The sequence below is a fragment of the Cordyceps javanica genome, chromosome 4 (genome assembly GCF_051103115.1).
Source record: "Cordyceps javanica chromosome 4, complete sequence".
Taxonomy (NCBI): domain Eukaryota; kingdom Fungi; phylum Ascomycota; class Sordariomycetes; order Hypocreales; family Cordycipitaceae; genus Cordyceps; species Cordyceps javanica.
In genome coordinates, this window is record NC_139298.1 from 893881 (window position 1) to 912408 (window position 18528).

The window sequence follows — 18528 nt, forward strand, 5'->3', positions numbered from 1 at the left end:
TGGCAAGTGACGGCCCTCAATCACACCGTTCACCTACAACAGATTCCTTCCTGAGAATCATGTCCAGCTCGTCTTTCTCCTAAAAGCAATCGGGTATCGTTGAAAGCTCGCAGGAGTAGAAGTAAAGCTTTTTCGGCAGCCACCGCGACTATGTCGGCAAACGAGCATCTGCGCCAAAGACTGCGCCAACGAAAGGGAAGATGGCGTCAAAGTGGCTTTTATAGGACGAAAGGAAGGCTTGTTATTTCAGGTCGACTTCTCGCACTAGGATATAGACTATGTCAACGACAAACACGTGTTCTACGACATGTCGATCCTGGCCCAGCACAAGACAGATGGGCTGATCAAATACGGTGCAAGTACACATAAGTGAACAGTGAATATGAATCACCCTTCTATTACGGACCAGTACGCATGCTCTTTATACTTGTAGTTTTGTATATTTACACTAAACTCGTATGCGGACGTAAAGGGTCTTAGCCCATAAAGTCTTTGAGTGCACTTCTGCCCGGGGGACGCTACTAGAACACATGGTTCTATCCTACCTCCCCGCTGGTGGAACAAGAGGCCACACAAAAAGCCTCGACCATTGATGTGCTTCGCAAGTCCACAGACCATCGAAACGAACGTCTACACTGTCATAGAGGTGGCAGCTGTCGGCGCGGGGAACATGCATGTTGAAGTGCTCGGTCACCGAAAGCAATATATCGCGCGTAAGCGGACCATACGCCGAACATGGAACCACGGGGAAAAAAAGCATGAGAGCAGCCGCACATGCATGGTAAACGAAATTTCATTTGTCATTGGAACCGGCAATCCGGCTTCGCGGGCTTGCCGGGGGCTGATTGTGCTTCCCAATTCGACGTAGCGCCCGCCGAATGGAGAGGACGATCAGCACCGTTCGGCAGAAGATTCCGAGAATATGACGTTGCGGCGCTCTTGGGGGAACGGCTCGCGCGAAGCTCATGTAGCTTTAAAAAACTCGCAGCTTCCCCCGGGGTGACTGTTCGTTGCGTTGTTGCCGTGGCCATCACCGCACCCGTTGCAACTCTATTGTCTCGCCACAGGCCGGATCGACAGTGACAATCCCTTGGCAAAACCGAGTCATGCGCGCAACTACGCTTTCAACAGCCTTGTGGGCCTCGGCTACTGCCGCACACGTCCTGACGGACGCCAAGCTCGCCTCAACATCGTGGGGTGAGCTCTCCTCCTACGCGGACAATAGCGAGGACGCCTTTGGTGTCGGCTACGTCGGTCTTCCTGACGGCTGCCAAGTTGTATGTTGTTCCCATCCTGGGTTCGAATCAAGCCGGCGTTGCAATGCTAATGACGGCTGCTCACCAACCAGGAATCTGTGAGCACGCTTCAGCGCCATGCTGAGCGCTTCCCGGACTCCGTGGACAATGGCACGACCGGCGCCTTTGCTCAGAAGCTCGCCGACTTCAGAAGTGCCCACAAGGATAACAAGTTCACGGGCCCCCTCAAGTTCCTGAACAGTTACAAGTATATCCTCAACAACACGGGCCTCCTCACGGGCATTGGTGCCAACACCGAATTTGGCAGAGGTGTCGCCTTCTGGAACAACTACGGCCGCGCGCTGTTCGATGCCGACACCGCGCAGCTCCAGTACAGTAGCCTCTTCGGCAACGGTACCGAGCGGCCCAAGATGGCTGTCCGCACCACCAGCCAGTCTCGCATCCAGAACTCCCAAATCAACTGGTCACTCGGCTTCTTTGGCCCTTCTTTCAACTCCACTCCCGAGCCAGACCTTTTGCACTGGCAGTCCCCGTTCAGCACCGTCATCATTCCCGAGGGCGGGACCGAGAACGACACGCTTGCCTCCTACGACAGCTGCACCAACTCCAACAACAAGGACAACGGCGAGATAGCCGCCACGCATCAGAGGCAATACAAGAAGATCTATACCCGTGCTCCCATCAAACGTTTCGAGAGCTATGCGCCTTCTGGCTTCAACTTCACCTATGACGACATCTATGCTATGCAGATGACTTGCGCCTACGAGTACGGATACATTGGCCAGTCTGACTTTTGTCAAATTTTCACCGCCAACGAGTGGGCTGGGTTTGAAAACGTTCTCGACCAGCAATACTACTACCTATATAGCTATGGCAACCCTACCGGTCGCGCCCAGGGCGTCGGCTACGTCCAAGAGCTCATTGCTCGGCTGAACCACGAGTACATAACCGTCTCCAACTCGTCCGTCAACACCACCTTTGACAACAACGGCAAGACATTTCCTCTTGGCCAACAGGTGTACGCCGACTTCTCTCATGACGACATCATCATCTCCGTCCTGACGGCCCTGTCTGTGGATTACTTCAAGAAGCCGCCGACGCTGGATGAGTTTCCTCCGAGCTCCAACACACATTTCACCCTCTCACATCTCACCCCGTTCGGTGCCAACCTCATCACTGAGCAGATTGGCTGCTCCTCTGCCGACCCGAAACCCGTCGAGAACCGTCGCGTGCAGTACACGCCCAACCAGTACGGCTACGAGGCCAAGAATGCCACCCACAAGTTCATCCGCATGCGTTTGAACAATGGTATTCTGCCACTGACCACCATCCGTGGCGGCAAGTGTGGTGACAGTACCAAGGGCCGCCTAGATGGCTTGTGTGAACTGGGCGCATTCCTCCAGAGCCAAGCCAACACATATAAAGACAGCAACTACCAATATGCTTGCTTTGGCAACTACACTCTCAAGAACTCGACTACAAATGTCGACTACGATGGAACAATTTTTGCTGGGAAGACCTATAATTAGTTAAGCCGTTCGATTGCAGCGCAGAAATTTTGCCACGTAGACAATTGAATGTACATTATTTGAATTTGTACAAGGACACTAGCAGAGAAATAGTGGTTTTCATAGTATAGATCAAAACAGGACTAAAGATTAGTGCCACGCGCGACTGAACGTTCAAGCCAACGTTCTAAATCAACGGGTGGAGGGGTCTAGGGTAGTTGCGCTTGCGTAACCGCGCCAACACGCAAGAGCCCGACTTGTCGTCGTGTGAGCGCATTTGAATGATAATGATCGACGTATAAGTTCAATATAAAAACAACTGCACTATTTCCTGTTTGATCGAAAGCAAGCCTGGCGTTCATGTGATGTCGTCTATAGAAAGTGGCTGTCAGCTTGCTTGGGCCACAAATTGGTACCCGACCAATTCCCGAGAACAATAGTTGGACTAGCGCCGCCAACCACAAACATCACAAACGACGATACTAAGCAAACAAATAACATTATAGACGCGACAAATAGTGGGAAAAGCCATCGAAAGGCCTGGACTATTCCTGGCACTATATAACGCGACATTGCGACCTAGCAAAACTTTCTGCTGTTGCATGAAATGAGCCAGCCGCGCGCTACGTAATGAGCTTTCGCCCTCGTCGCAACAAAACGCACCCTAGAGTTCTGTTTCGGCATCAGATCAAGGCCATGGCTGCAGCTGCAGAGTCTCCTCCCGCTCGGATCCAGTCTCACCCTGGACTTTCCCAAGGAAACCCGAATGAAACCGCGATCCCGGGCCTCTTCGCCTCGCAGCCACCCATCATCGACCTGCTCGAGACACAGTCGTCGCAGCTGCAGCGCGAAACCATTGAGGAATGCCTGCCCTTTTTGAGCGGAGAAGAGCATGCAGGCAAATGTAACCAGCACGGCGTCCCCCGCCTTGACAAACAGCGCCACGTCAAGTTTCTGCAGAAGCAGCTTGGCAGGCTCCCACCACAGATGACGGCTGCAGATCCCAGCCGGCCGTGGTTCTTCTACTGGAGTCTCGCGGCGCTGGCTTTGTTGGGGGAGGACGTGAGTGCTTATCGCGAGCGGCTGGTCGACACCGTCCGCCCCATCCAGAACCCCGGTGGCGGCTTTGGAGGGGGTTTCGGCCAGGATTCACACTTGGCGACAACCTATGCCACGGTACTGGCCCTCATGCTCGTGGGTGGAGAAGAGGCGTACAGAGTAATTGACAGGCATGCAATGTGGAAATGGCTCTGCTCGCTGAAGCAGGCTGACGGAGGCTTCCAGATGGTCGTAGGAGGTGAGGAGGATGTACGGTACGTGCGACGCACACCTACTTTTTCGGTCTCTTCCCGCTGAGTTTCGGGCGGAGAGGTGCCGAGGAGCCCTGACGTTCGACTAACACGGATTTTGCATTTTGTCTTTGCAGAGGCGCATACTGTGCATCAGTTATCATTTCCGTGCTCGGGCTCCCGCTCGAGACGTCACCCGACTCGCCTGCATACGCAGCCGGCCACAGAGACCTCTTCAGCGGTCTCGGAGAGTGGATAGGTAGATGTGAGTACCCTGATACCTGGACCTGCTCGGCTTGCCACTGACGTGCGCCTTTTACTCTCGACAGGCCAGACATACGAAGGAGGCGTGGCTGCAATCCCGGGCATCGAGGCACATGGGGCGTACGCTTTCTGTGCGCTCGGGTGTCTCTCCATCTTGGACGCTCCGCATCGTTCCATACCGAAGTAAGTGGCTCGAGGTGCCGTCCTGTCGTAGCAACAGCTTGTTTTTGCGTGATGGGCATGCAGAGACTAACCATCCTTGACTCGGCAGGTACATGAACGTACCGCAACTGATCGCGTGGCTTTCTTCTCGCCAATACGCACCAGAAGGTGGTTTTTCAGGTCGCACAAACAAACTGGTGGACGGCTGTTACAGCCACTGGGTTGGGGGATGCTGGCCGCTCATCCAGGCCGCCCTGAGCGGGCCAAGCAGTGGCGAGGCCAGATCCGCAGACCAGCAGGTCGCAGATACTGGCAGCCTTTTCAGTCGTAACGGGTTAATCCGGTATATTCTATGTTGTTGCCAGGATCAGACCCTTCGGGGTGGCTTGAGAGATAAGCCAAGCAAGTAGGTTGCCTCAATGACGTTCGCTTATGCTGGTTCGTGATGCATTAACAAGTTTCTTTGCCCGCCAGATATTCAGATGCCTACCACACATGTTATGTGCTATCTGGCCTTAGTTCCGCTCAGCACAAGTGGACTTTAAAGGTCGCGCGGCCGGCTGATTCTGCTCGCGGCGCCGACGAGTGGGAAGCTATGCCCTACGTCGAAGACGAGCAAATCTTCGACGAGGATGACCGAATTGGAACGACGCATCCCGTGTACGTTATACCTCAGCACAAGATCGAAGCCGCATGGGAATATTACGCCTCCAGGAAGAGACTCTGAATGATACGGGCGAAACCGAGCAGTTTGCTGTGCGCCGCCGCCGCAACCGGTATGCCGGTTAGTTGGCAGGATGTTTAGCCAAGAATACGTCCGGAAAATCGGAGCTACTGAATCGAGTAGGTCCTAGGTTTTACGGCAAATGGGACCAAGGCTACATTAACGGACCGGTCGCGAATGGCAGAAATTGGTAATTTCTTCGATAATTTCTTGAATTTCACGATGCCATTCGCCAAAAGACAGCTCACTTGCATGGACGCATCTAGGTGGGCGGCTTGCGTTAGCTACATATGGCCAACGCATCAAAACATTGGGGCAAGTTAAATTGTCCCATGAAATGGAGCGGGAGGATAAGCCGCTGGAGAGAGACTCTGAAAGCCACAGAATCTGGCGTAAAAGTACGTGGCGAATCCGGAGAAAAAAAAAAGAGAAGAAACAGAGAAAAAGAGGCAAATGTTTACATGCATTCGAGAGAGTCTACTGTGCGCGAAATGAGAAGTGATGAACTTGAGCTAACCGAGTAAGCTGCCCGCACAAAGTGCTTTTTGGCCTGCTCCTGTGAACCGAAGGACGGGTTTATGCAAGTGAGAGCTTTGCTATCGAAGAAAGGCAACTGTTCCTTCCATGGCGAGGGACGTGTATCTCACTCGCGTGCAGTTGTGGCGGGCGTTGAGTCAGGATCTGCAGCCTGTCAACAAGCTGGAGCTGGCGAACTAATGAACAACATGCCAAATGCATGATGCAGCAGCGTATGCCCCGCCGTGGAAAAAGAAAGAACTTTGCAAGAGAGGCAATCTCAAGGAGGCAAGTGCTCGTTGCGAAGAGCCATGCCGCACTATCGACAGCCTTCTCGCAGCGCAAGCAGCTCTTCGCGGAGCACGAAGGGTGTATAGATGGATGACATCCCGTGTCAGTCAAGGTGGTCTCATATGGCAGACCTAACCCAGGAAATAAAGCAAACTTGCCGGGAAGCGTGCTGACCGACTCCTGCAGGGAACGACGCAAAGGAAATTGGCGCCAGGCCAGGAGACGAGTGATTTGGGGCAGGACGGATGATGCAGCGGCCAGGCAAGACGGGGCGCTGCATCTTTTTAGTGCGGCGAGGCCGAGTGTTTTTTTTCGTACTAGTCAGGATGCGCTGGCAGTCTGTGATCTGGATTTCAAAGGGATCTGTGTATTTGACGATTTTTTTTACCAACGGAGATTTTACTTTGGCCGTCTTGTCATTGAACAGGGGCTCTGATGCTTCAAGCTTGAGTGCTGCTGCTGCTGCTGCCGCCGCTGTTGTCCCAAGTCGAGACAGGTTAGGCAGGACTTGAGTAACAGAGCTGGCATAGAGATGCATATGTTTTTAGAGTTGTGCAAGTGGACCGGCATATGGTTGCTTTTATGGAAGAGTGCCGATTGTTTACTGCAGCAGGGCAAATGCGGCGGGCTGGGCTTGCTGGTGGGTGGCGTGGCATCCCAGAGCCATCTACCGACATTGGCGTCTTAGTAGGTTGGGGGCACCGGAATTCCCATGGTACGACTCCAGAGAATAGGCAGGTGAAGGACGAGGGATCCTGTCAAAAAGAGTTGATGACGGCAATGTGCATTTCATGGTACGACGATACGTTGCCATTTCGTTTCGCATCGAGACTCGGCCGCGTACAAGCCGGGCCCCCCAAGCAAGTGGGCGGCGCGGCCTTGCGTGGTGGCGAGTTGGTGATTACTGCGGACACCCTCGTTTGGTTCGTTCTTTCCACCCGGACCTTTTCAAAAACGGCGACCCTGTTATTGCGATGGGGAAGCTGCTGCAATTACTCGCAGCGCGCGCCACCGGGGTTGGTGGACGGTGACGGTGACGGGCACGGCGAAGGGCCCCGCGGTGCCATTGACAAGGCCATGGCGGTAATTTTGGAGATGTGTAAAGCTTAGAGCTTATTAGCCTGTGAGGTCAAGCATTGCGCACTGTAACGATGGCAGGGTGAAGGCCAATGACTCGAGGCGTGGATTGCTTCTTGTTGATTTTGCTTGGTTGCTGCCTGGTCTGCTGGCTGCTGGCCGGCCGGATTTTGCCCCTCCAGCCGCCCCTCCTCCCCTCCTCTCTGGTGAACATGTAGACGCCCCTCGTTCAGGTGTTTGGTCGCAGTCTACAGCCATGCGGACGGGGTGCAGACGGACCACAGGGACCTCGCCGTGGTCCAGATGGACCGGTGGTTTATGCTTTCAAGGTCATTGCCTCAGTTTATCTGGAGATATCTTGGCAGCTCCCAATGCCCAAAGCATCCAGGAGCGAGTAGCCACCTGCCAGTGGTATTCCCACCACAGGCAAGGCCCCCCACCTGCAGCAACCATCGACAGGCTAAAAGCACCTTAGCCTCTTTCCCATCTGCAAACACACATACACACGCCCCTTGCATCAGTTTCACGCCCCCAAGGCCTTTGCAAGCCATCTCGCTGACCACTTAGTATTATTCTTATTATTACTACTAATGCTACTATTACTTTGTCGTTTTTACTTTTCCCACCGACCCCTCGCCAAGCTTCGAAATTCATGAATATCCACAGACGGGTACGCTACACTGAACTCGCCAACGAACCAGGCAGGATGGATACGCGCCTGCCTGCCTGCCTAGACATCTTTGGAATGGGCCAGGAAAGGAAATGGAAGTGTTGAGATGCTATTCTTATCTCCTCCCCGGACGTGCGGGTTCATGCCTTCACCGGCGGCGCCTAGATGAAACATATCGAACAGCCCATTTCCCTATGTTCAAGGCTCTAATGCGCAAACGGCCCCATGCTGGCGCCTATACTGGATCTTATTAGCGGCCAAGGATCCTCTACCAAAGAACCGGGAAAAATACCGACACTGCAAAAGAATAGCAACGATACGCGCACAAGATACCGCGCCAAACAATTTCCAAAACAAGCACGCAAGCCCACCGCCAAATCGGAGTCGCCCGCAATGGATCCCGCTGTCGTGTGTGATTCGCTCGTACCAAATCGCCAAATCATAATAACACGGGATGCGCAGCACTCGCGCCGTCTCAGCCCTCGAGCATGCAATTTCGAGTCCAATTGGTACTCCGCCTGGACCTTTCGGCTTCGTCTACTAGGTACCATGGGTAATAAACTCATGTAACAACAACTAATCGGCAGCACGTCACGTCAGTGCATAGCAAGATAGCCCGCCGACCATTTCAACAGCCTGTTTGCATCTTGGTGGCGTGGCCAGCTCGCGATACAGGCTGTAGCCCGAGTATCCATCCATCACAAAAATCTCAGGCAATTTATTAGCTAGCGCGTCTACATGCCTTTTCAGCTTCAAGGAGGGCATTACTTAGTTATCCCCTGTATGGAAGACAACGAAGACGTACGAAGACAGCAAGCATCACGTCAATCTAGAAGATACGGCCTCTTCCTTGCCATTGATTGCAAGGGCGTCGAATAACCGGCACAGCCTACCAATTGCAATCGAGCGTCTGCATTCAGCACGTCATGTTCATTGCCGGCCCGCGCACTGGGTTTCCCTGATTCTGGAAGATGCTGAATACATTTACACGTGCATAACTACTTGCACTTCTTTGCACATATACTTGTACATATATTGGTGCCAGGCTCATGGGACATGACGATCAGCGCTGGCAGCGCCGCCGACGTCCAAGCGGCCTATTTCGCCGTCTTGCTGGCAATTGACCCCGCGCGCCACACGACGCCTTCATGTCTGTAGGCACATGGTGAAGTCGTAGCCCATGAGGCGTGCCCTGCACACATTTTGGCTGATATTATACCCAGCGGCACTGCCAACACATCATTGCATCTGGGCGGGGATTGAGGGCTCAGACAGAAGGCAGGGCCATTGACACAGGTGCCTCGCCGCACCCCTCCATTTGACAAGGCAGCCAATCAGACTTGCCTTGCTCACCGGTTTCTGCACTGAAAATGAGGGGAGGAGGCCATGCGCTTTGCCGCCACCACCGCCCGCCTGCTGGTGTATCACGACACAACCTCATCTCGACCTCAGGTGAGTGAGGCGGGCCGGATTTGCCTGTAGGCGAAGACGTGGGCTGATGGAACACAATATCAAAACAAAAACAAGAAAAGGGTCCAATGGCACCACGGCGCACCCAGCGCAGGACCGTAGCGGCGCCAGTGCCAGAGTGGCCGAGCTAACGATCCACCTGAACCCACCTCCCAGCCACTTTCCACAGGCTGTTCATGCACAAGCCTTTGGTTATTAGCCTGAGGTGGTATGGAGGGGAAATAGAGGGCCTTCCTGCGCTGCTCACCGACCTCGACCGGTTCGCGGTGTCATTATCATGTACACACACTCTGGGTCCTCGTACACTTGGCCAGACCCGGCCATCACAAACATGGGCACACGTACGGAGTACTTAGTACGTCAACCCCGACCCTCGGCCGGCTGCTGAATGTTGATTGGTTCGGAGTCGAAGCCATCCATTGATTTGACCGGTTCCTTCTGATATTGCACCGCCCGCAATATGCACATATCTCACCTTCTCCCAGAGACCACTATGCCGACAAGAATGGATGGAGTCTGTAGTTAGTCCTTCCTGCCAGGGTCGCGAACTTAGCACCACCAGCCCCCCTGTCGGTCCTCCCCTCCCCGCTAGATTTGTACAGGATCTCTGGCGATACGCCAGTCCCAGGAATCCGGCCAGTCGGAAGTGCCAATTGAGATGAGCGAGCACGGATGGGAATCATGCCAACGCCGAAAGAGCCTTTCAAACTTTGTCAATTCGCGCTCCGATATGTAGTACGACACAGCGACAAGTGCGGAGAGTAATATGGGCACCTGCTATCTTTCCCCAGAGCAAAACAGGTCGGCAACTAAGTTACACATGCACGAAACTACGCTATTCTGGAGAAAAGGCCCGGCGTAGCCCTTGTACCCTGCGATCCTACAGGCTCTGTCTGCACAAAGATCTCTTGGGGTCCGGCCTGCAGTGACTTGACCAGGAACTATATGCCGTCGAAGGAAGCCGCTCACTGCAATCATCCCAGAAACGTCTAATAAACCAGGCAAGCATGCCGGTCTCTGGGCCACTTAGTTGGTCTTGAGTGGTTCCCCGTTGCCACCACCGGACCACAACAGAGCGTGTATCCGTACAGAAGGCTATACCTGGCAGCTGCATGAGAAGTCGTATTGGGGCGGCCAGTTTTATTGCCTAGCCGGTTTTGCCAGCCCGCCGGAACCACCTACGACAGCGTACCAACGGCCAAGCATCCCCATCATGCAGTGGGCTTTCACTTCAATTGCAGGAAAGCTGCCGCATTCAAGCAGTTTCTGAGTCTCTCCCAGGCAGGCCGGGGCTTTGTATCAAAAATGACGTCTCATTACAAATTCCAGATGAAAAGCTGACGACTCACATCACTCCCATTGACATTTGCACTTGCTCAACTAGGAAAACTTGCAGCAATACCGACTCTACAACGCCCGTCTTCGTCGAAACCTCTCATTTCCTTTGCCTGTCTGCGCTGGCCGGCGCGACATGCCCTTGCCATGCGCCGTGGTGGAGCGTCCTAGGCTCGAATGGCCGTGTATCAACTGGCAACTAGCTACGCCAACACATCAAGATGGGTCACACTCAGTCGAGAGCCGCAGTCGCCTGCTCGCTCACCATTTTCCTGGCTGGCCTCGTTTTTTCTCTGGCCTGGCTGCATCTGCGCGTGGTGCTGCCATACTTTCGCACCCCCCCTTCTCTGGATACCCCCTGCTGCGCGCTGATAACTCATGAAGATAATGCTGCACCGATTTGCAAATTAAAATAGCCCTGCGCTACTGCACATACCGTTGGTTTGTGTGTGCTGTTGTTTTTCTTCCCTGTAAGAAGAACCCTTGAATCGCTTACATATATACACCACTTCCCCCGATCTTCCGCCACCGGGACCAGACACACATTACGGACTTCTTTCTCACTCTTCGCTTCTCCTCTCTGCCAGTCTAGTTACTCGGCCTTCTCTTGCTGCCTTGTTGATACGTTTCATCTCACATTTCTGTTTGTTCCTTGCCCATCCATTGACATAGGGTGCCCGCCTTGTTTTCTTTGCATCAACACTACGACTCTACGAGCGCAACTCTTGCCCCAATCGGTGGAGCAGAGACTAGAACTAGACTACCCACGCCCACGCACACACACAAGTCCCCTCCACCCTGAAGCCAAAGTACACCAGCTCTGAGGCAACGCCGATAAATTCTCTGCGGCCAGCTTTTGTTTCTTGCGGCATTTCATTCTTTGACATTGCAAACGGCAATTGTGCCAACCTCGTTTCACAATGGGTGGTTTTTACATGCAATACCTGGAAAGTAAGTCACCAATGGCAATCATTGCACTTTACACCATGGCCTCTTATCGGTTTGGAGGAGGATCAACAACCCTCGCTGGTGGACACTTTGTTTGCTTGTCGGCAGTCAAGAGCAGTTCTGCCGCCAACGAACACTCGATGCGATGCGTCAATGTTCAAGTCGAACCAGGACTAATCATGTCCTCTTAAAACAGGTCTCTGCCGCCGTCGTGGATGGACCGACCCTGCCTACGAATGCTACCGCGACCCCAGTGGCTTCACATGCCACGTTCTTGTGAACGGACGCGAGTACCAGACGGATCTGGCGTACGAGTCCGACACGCTTGCTCAGGAAAACGCCGCCATGCGTGCCTTTATGGTCTGCCGTAACTTCTCCGTCAACGGAGGCATGCTCGCTCGCAATGGTATTGTCCAAGGTCTGCCCGCCGCGCCGGAAAGCAGCCGCCGACGAAAGAGCCGCCACACCTCCTCGCGAGACAGCTCCGACCACAGCAGCGGAGGTCGACGGTCGGGTCACCACTCGAGCAGCAGCTCTACTGCCTCGTTTGACTAAAGGACGCACTTCATGTCCATTTATCGGCAGTGTCAGTAACCTTGCTCACATGCGTGTGAGGCGAGTGTATGCGGCATTGGACACTGGGCCTTGTCCTCCTGACGGTGCGTGCAGCATAGCACCAGAGGGAGGAGAACACAAGCCACATCCTGCGAATCAGGTCTTGGCGTGGTTCGAGATGAAAAAAACACCCATGAGAAAACGGAGCAAAGCACTGCAAAGCCTTATAGGTGGTTAAAGACTTCACAGCGTTCCAGCATATGGAATACCCGTGGCTTTTGCTCTGCTGCTACCTGGGGTATCCTTTGTCGACTTGGCGACGGATGAAGGACCCCAAAGGACGGATATATGAATCTTTGGATGAAAGCGACGAAATAAAGAAAAGCAACGAGCGATCCGATTGATGTTATGCCAGCTAACGACTTATGACGAAACGAAACGAATACTTTTTAGACTTGTTTACCTTTCCTTTTTCTTTCTTGACTCACTTCTTACGATTTTCGATGTTGTCATGTTGCCCCGAATTCTTCTTCTTGTCTGGCCCACATTCGAGTGGACGGCCACTCCCTGCCCTTCCCTCTCCTCTGGACAGTATGCTATTATTGTCTTTTTTTTTCTCATTTTGCCTGACGTGTCTCGACCACTACATTTGCGCTTGCCTTGCTTGGCCCTTGGACCTCGGAGGATGGGGTACTTTGTAGGATGAGACTTGCGTCAAAGTTATTTTTTTTCCCCTGGAAACATTAGCCAAAGAAGCTTGGATGAATATTTATGACTCTTATGATTATGATGGAGGAGACAAAATAAAATTGTCATTGTTTTTTTCTTGTCATGTTGCACTTTACAACTTGCTACCGTTATCTGATCTGGCATGTCTCGCAACGACTGTAAGCACTCTCTACATTGCGATGTGTGCGACGCGGTCGCTTGCTCTCCTGCGCCCACGGATTTCTCTGCTGTTCCTTGTCAAGGCTTCGGGTAATGCTTGGGAACTGATGTCACGCTACCTGATGCATCCGCGGAAGAGGTTCCATGGAAGGCTGCTTGTCTCACAGGGCACACCAGTCTTGCATGCTAGCGTGTACCCCGAACCCGGTACACAACTCACTGTGTTGTGATCACTACCGGGGGCGTGTGGCTCAATACCTGGGGAAAAGGCCGCAGGTGGGCTTGCGGTCAGTCGGTGGTGTGGTGACACGAGGGGATAGCGCGGCTAACATTGTGCATCGCAACCAAATTAGGAACTGAGACCTTTTTGGGGGGGTGGGCAAACAAGCAACAAACCTCCCTCCCCCAAATTTCACCTTTCAGAGAGGGCATCCGGTCCTGGCTGAGGCGAAAGCGCGAAAATGGAGCAGAGGAGGCCTGGCTCTTTAATAAAGGTCTGATCTGATATCGAGTATCCGTACCAGTATACTTTGGTGACCGCTACATAACGGTCCCACATCCGGCTCGATGATGTCCTTCCGATATGGAAAAAAAAAAAAGAGTTCTATTGATCGGGATGAACCTTCATGACAGCGGGACTTTTCCGAAGTGCCCGTTTCGGAGCTCGATACTGTTTCAGGCCAATGCGAGCCCCAATGTGCCCCTAATAAAGATCATCGAGGCGCGCTCGCTCGTATGGAGACGATGCGGGCAGACCGCCATCTTGCCCGTGGTTGCCGCACCTGTCCATCCATAGCGAAACGACGACGTCAGGTGCGTGAAGCGTCCGAGGAAAATATGCTAGACGGTCGACTCAGCAGTTGCGATGTCGTAATTGACTTGGCCATTGTCGTGTGGCATCGCTTGCTGTTGGCGGCGAGCCCTCGTCCGATATGTGTATGTGTGTGTGTGTGTGTGTGTGTGTGTTGTATTGTGCTCGTGTAAGTGGGTGGGCTTTCAGTTGCTAATGACAAGGCTCTGGACGAGCCCAAAGCGGTGGTGATGAGCAGAGGTAAGATGCGATTTAAGCACTAGCGTGACATGCATGACGAAAAAAAAAAGCCAGTCGAACAAAGGCATGAGCTAGTTGGGTTATTCTTTTGCGCTATCCGATTTGCTTAAAGTCTTGCCGACGCTATCATGCGACTTTCTGACCGTTCTTCTCGTTTTGGCTGGGGGTTTTCTGATTGTTGACCACCCTAGTCATCCTTTTTTGTATTTCCCTCACGTCTATACTAAGGAGTTACCAGTACGAGAGTCTCCAGCCTCTCTTTTGTGCCAACCCCCTGCGTGGCAACATGGTGGTGTGGATGAGGTGGATTCGTTGCTTGTCGACCATGCAAGGGAGCCTTTTTGGGGCGAAAATAGCTGTGCAAGTTGGCGGGGTGCACATGCAGAGGGCAACTGTAAACTCTCATGTCCCGATAGGCTGAACGGCGCATCTTCTTTCCTTCTCTCTCTCGTTTTCTTTTCGAGATGGCTCGGGATGTGTATGAGCCGGCCGCCGCTGTCTTGCAGTGACGAGCTTCGGCTCCGCTCGGGTTGGTGTGGCAGCGCCACTCCGACGTGCGGAGTGCAGGAGGGCTGCATCGTTTGTGCGCCGTTCATGCATATTCTGTGCGTCCCTGTGCAGGGCGCGCCGCATTCATCGTGCATTTGCTCGTCGCTCGATTGACAAGCGTGACAAGGTCGCCGTGCAGTTGGAGTTCGTACCCCGCCGGGGGCGTAAATTTCATGGCCCCCCCGCGGCCGGGGTTTCTCGTCATTCTCGGCCCCGTATTCCGGTGCTTTGATGAGCCAAACACATTCGCAAAGGGAAAGCAGCGAAAATCTGGCGGGCCGAGTACGAGTGTGCCATGATCATGAGTCGCCTCCGAGAACCGACGTGCAAGTGGCAATCAGTGACGGAGCAAAATTCCCAAAGGACTGGCCTTCTTGGCGTCGAAAACAAAGACGTGGCCGGCCGGACTAGCTAGACTGCATAGGACATAAAAAGAGAAGGTAAGACTTCAGCCCTCGGCCGGTTTTGGTTGGTGCGGTATGCAACGGCCAGGCCGCCCCCAACGTATGCGTAATAATAGGCGAGAGAAGGGGTGTGTATAATTCAGCCAGCTATTGATTCCTATGACATGGCGTCGATGAGGGGTACTGGCCTGATCAGATGAGCTGGATGCTTGGTATGTAGGTGCGCCTGATGGCGGGGACGGCGCGCGACGATACACGTACTCTCTCTTTCTCTCCTTTTCGCTCTCCGAGCCAGCCGGCCAGGCTGCGATCCAGGCTACTGCAATCTTGTTTCCGTTTTTTTTTTGTTCGGATCCGCGATGACGAGCCAAGCAACACTGGGTAGTAGACGACCCCCAGCGCCGTCTAAAGGCAGCCAGGCTGCCGTCACAAGACAAGGCCGTTTACGCCGTGAGCCGGACCGCTTCGAGATTCGTGGCTGCAGGCATCGCACCAGACTAGGAGCGCTACTTTAAACTATATAATAGTCGCATAAGAACACCAGAGACTATCAGTGGCGAGAGGCTTCTATGGATGCCCATGGCCAATATGAAGGAAGTAGACGAGATATGGGGTATGGCTCATAGTCCAATAGGTAAAAAATTACACCGAGATTTGTAGCGACGGATCAGTCTCCCGTGTCCCTGATGATGACAAGATATCAACCTCGTACCCGCATAGTAAAGTTTAGGTGAGACAGATCTGTTGTTCTAAATGCCAACTAAGGTCATGAACAGGTTGCAGATCCCGTGCTCGATCCTGGTCGCTCCGGGTAGTGAGTGACTTGCGTTGGCAAGTGGGATCGGCGAGAGCGAGAGCGTTGCCACCGTCCCGAATCACGAGTAGATATCTTCATTCATCATAGAAGGATGGATCAAACAGTCCGGAGCAGAGATCGTACCCTTTGTATAGATGTGACATGAAGATGCCAGGCTGTACTTTTTCCGCAATACCATGGCTCCTTCCTCGTAGACCTGAGTGACCCGGCCAAAGCGCTCGCTTACTTGACAAATCAGCAAAGTGTCCGGGCTCCATGCAGACGAAAACTCCCCCGCCACTGAAAAGCAACAATGTCTTGGAATAAAACAGCAATTCTGATTTCGAAAAAGGGCCTTTAAACTGAAAGTCGTCTGTGATGAACCACGGCAATATGGAAGCTCCAGACAATAGTTACTACAACCGTCATGGACACGTAAACAAAGCAATATATTCTCGCGGGCACCCTCAACAGACAAGCAGCGGAAAAAGACAATTGCCAGCGGACGTCGACCGATCACAGGAGCAGCCTCTGAAGAGGCTGAATACCTCCATCTCTGATGGGCAGCTTGATGCGCCAGAGCTGCGCTTCGTTGATACACAAGCAAGAGACACCCTGACAATGACAAACGGCGCCAATGGAGGCGTTTGCTCGGATTTGTTCGATCTTGAAGAGGTCGAGTTTGACAATGCAGATTTCGAATTGAATTTATTGGATACAAATCATCCGCCTACACCGGCGAAATCTCTCGAGGCGCAAGTGCCTGGCGACGATCTCTGGCAATTCGTGACCCTACCACCTTCTACAGACGAAAAACAGCCACCTTCCAGCGTCCTTGGCGAGCTCGACAACGTTTCCATCTCGACAACGGCACCAAACTTTGATCCTAGCCTGCAGTTCTCTCCTCCGCACTCAGCGTCGCCGGCCATAGAAGAGAGCATTGACTGCGTCAAGGATGTCACTGACGAAATCAGCTGGGACTACGTCAACAGTCAGCTGCAGCGTATGTGTACCGATCAGAAAACAGGTCACACAACAGATGGCGTTGCAGTCAGCAGCACTGCCCACCAGCAAGGAACCCAGCTCGCGACGCCACCGTCAACCGCCCCGTCCGTCCCGGCCGGGATGCTGCTTCGACCGTACAAAGTCTGGTTCCATATCCGGGAAATGCTCGAGGCAAAGGAATCCATGTACAAGAACCAGCCGAGCCTCAAATTCGAGCTGTTTGCGAGGGTCATCCACACACGTCGCGAGAACTTTGAGAAGAAGCAACTGTTCCAGATGCGTGACCTGTTCAAGGTTAACCCGCCGTATCTCTCCGGGGTTTTGCTACACTAGGAGCATGGCGACTCGGTCGATATCTCCGCCAGAGACATTTTGAACAGCAAGGATCCCGCGCTCAAGTGCTACTGCCAATGTACTTTGCGAAAGGACACCCGCACGGAGTTGGGATACTCGCTCATTTTGCACACTATACGGGAGACGAAATGGAAAGAAATCATGGCAGCCATGGACATTTTGGGCCGGAAGGATCTAGAGGACCCTGAAATGTGCTCTCCATACTGAAAAAAAATTACCAAGAGAAGTGTATATCCAATTGGCTTTTTTGTAATGTCTCTATCGCTTCGCCGTTTTGCTTAGCTCTAATATATAATCGATGACTTCTATAACCTCTATCAATCGGAATCATAGGTGTCCATGTCCAGCATATCTATCCCCTCCAACCATCAACTCGTCTGCTCACAAGTGCGCAGCAGCTTTTAGGTGAGGTACGATGCGGCCCTGCGCAACCACCCGCAGCTCATCCAGGTCATGTTTCGACAGACGGGGCTTGTCGCCGCGGCGGCGGCGCCAGCTCTCGTCCGTCTCGACAATGGCGGCGTCCTCGTCGGCACCCGTAGGATCGGTGAACTGATACGAGCGATACTCGCAATTTTTCCAGCTCGTGGCTATATCATTATTGCAACAAAAAGTCAGTCAGTCACTCAATCAATCATGCGGCTCATTAAAAATCCTTTTCCATCGACTAAGCCGGACAACCCCCAACCCTCAACCCCCCCCTTCCCCTCCCGCTTCCCCATTCTTCTAAGTAGAATTGGTCACGTACCATTCCCGTTGGGAATGTCCTGGAACTCGTCCGTCAGAAAGTGCAGGAACGCGCCGTGCGTCACCACGACGATGTGGCTGTCGGGGCCGTCCTCCGCCGCCATGTCGCGCAGCGCGCGGCGGCTCTCGCGCGCGCGCGCCTCAATCTTGTCCTTGGTGGGCTCGAACGGCGTGTCGCCGAGCTTGTCGGTCCACAGGCCGTCGCGGACCCGGGACAGGTCGGCCCTGCCGCCAAACTCGCCCGCCAGCGCCGCCACCGACGAGCCCGTGTCCGAGGGCAGGTCGGAGAGCTCCTGCAGCGTGTCGAGGGCGATTATGGGGTACGGCGCGGGGTGGTCAGCGGCGGTCCTGCTGTTGCTGTTGCTGTCGCTGTCGTCGTCGTCGTTGCCGTCGGTGCGGCCAAAGGCCCGGATGCAGGTCCAGAGGGTCCGGCGCATGGGCGAGGCCACGAGCCGCGTGAGGCGCGCGTGGTGCGGAAAAGCCGCCCGCAGGTCCAGGCACTGCTGCTCGCCGAGCGGCGTCAGGTCCGGATCGCGCAGCGTCTCGTTCTCGACGCACAGGTTGTGGAAGCCCTGCGCGTGGCGGACGAGGTGGATGGTGGGGGGCATGGCGAACTCGGGATCGACTACCTCTTGGTTGCTGGTTGCTGGTTGCTGGTGAAGGAGGGGA

At 53.7% G+C, this 18528-nt stretch overlaps 5 protein-coding genes across 5 annotated transcripts; 4 read left to right on the forward strand and 1 right to left on the reverse strand.

Annotated features, from left to right (window-relative positions):
- Nucleotides 1-1106: 1106 nt before the first annotated feature.
- Nucleotides 1107-2785, forward strand: V2A60_006168 (histidine phosphatase family protein; the record flags this gene model as incomplete). Its single annotated transcript, XM_083257465.1, has 2 exons — nt 1107-1277; nt 1349-2785. The coding sequence occupies 2 exons, from the start codon at nt 1107-1109 to the stop codon at nt 2783-2785; spliced, it is 1608 nt and encodes a 535-aa protein (XP_083113591.1).
- A 675-nt stretch (nt 2786-3460) lies between these two features.
- On the forward strand, nt 3461-5206 carry V2A60_006169 (protein farnesyltransferase; the record flags this gene model as incomplete). The annotated part of the gene is made up of 4 exons (XM_083257466.1): nt 3461-4077; nt 4191-4318; nt 4383-4500; nt 4999-5206. The coding sequence occupies 4 exons, from the start codon at nt 3461-3463 to the stop codon at nt 5204-5206; spliced, it is 1071 nt and encodes a 356-aa protein (XP_083113592.1).
- A 6276-nt stretch (nt 5207-11482) lies between these two features.
- Nucleotides 11483-12065, forward strand: V2A60_006170 (double-stranded RNA binding motif domain-containing protein; the record flags this gene model as incomplete). The annotated part of the gene is made up of 2 exons (XM_083257467.1): nt 11483-11513; nt 11707-12065. The coding sequence occupies 2 exons, from the start codon at nt 11483-11485 to the stop codon at nt 12063-12065; spliced, it is 390 nt and encodes a 129-aa protein (XP_083113593.1).
- Nucleotides 12066-16146: 4081 nt separating this feature from the next.
- V2A60_006171 (uncharacterized protein) lies at nt 16147-17091 on the forward strand (the record flags this gene model as incomplete). The annotated part of the gene is made up of 1 exon (XM_083257468.1): nt 16147-17091. The coding sequence occupies one exon, from the start codon at nt 16147-16149 to the stop codon at nt 17089-17091; it is 945 nt and encodes a 314-aa protein (XP_083113594.1).
- Nucleotides 17092-17493: 402 nt separating this feature from the next.
- Nucleotides 17494-18467, reverse strand: V2A60_006172 (histidine phosphatase superfamily; the record flags this gene model as incomplete). The annotated part of the gene is made up of 2 exons (XM_083257469.1): nt 17494-17702; nt 17861-18467. 2 exons carry the CDS (start codon nt 18465-18467, stop codon nt 17494-17496), a joined length of 816 nt encoding a protein of 271 aa, XP_083113595.1.
- Nucleotides 18468-18528: the final 61 nt, after the last annotated feature.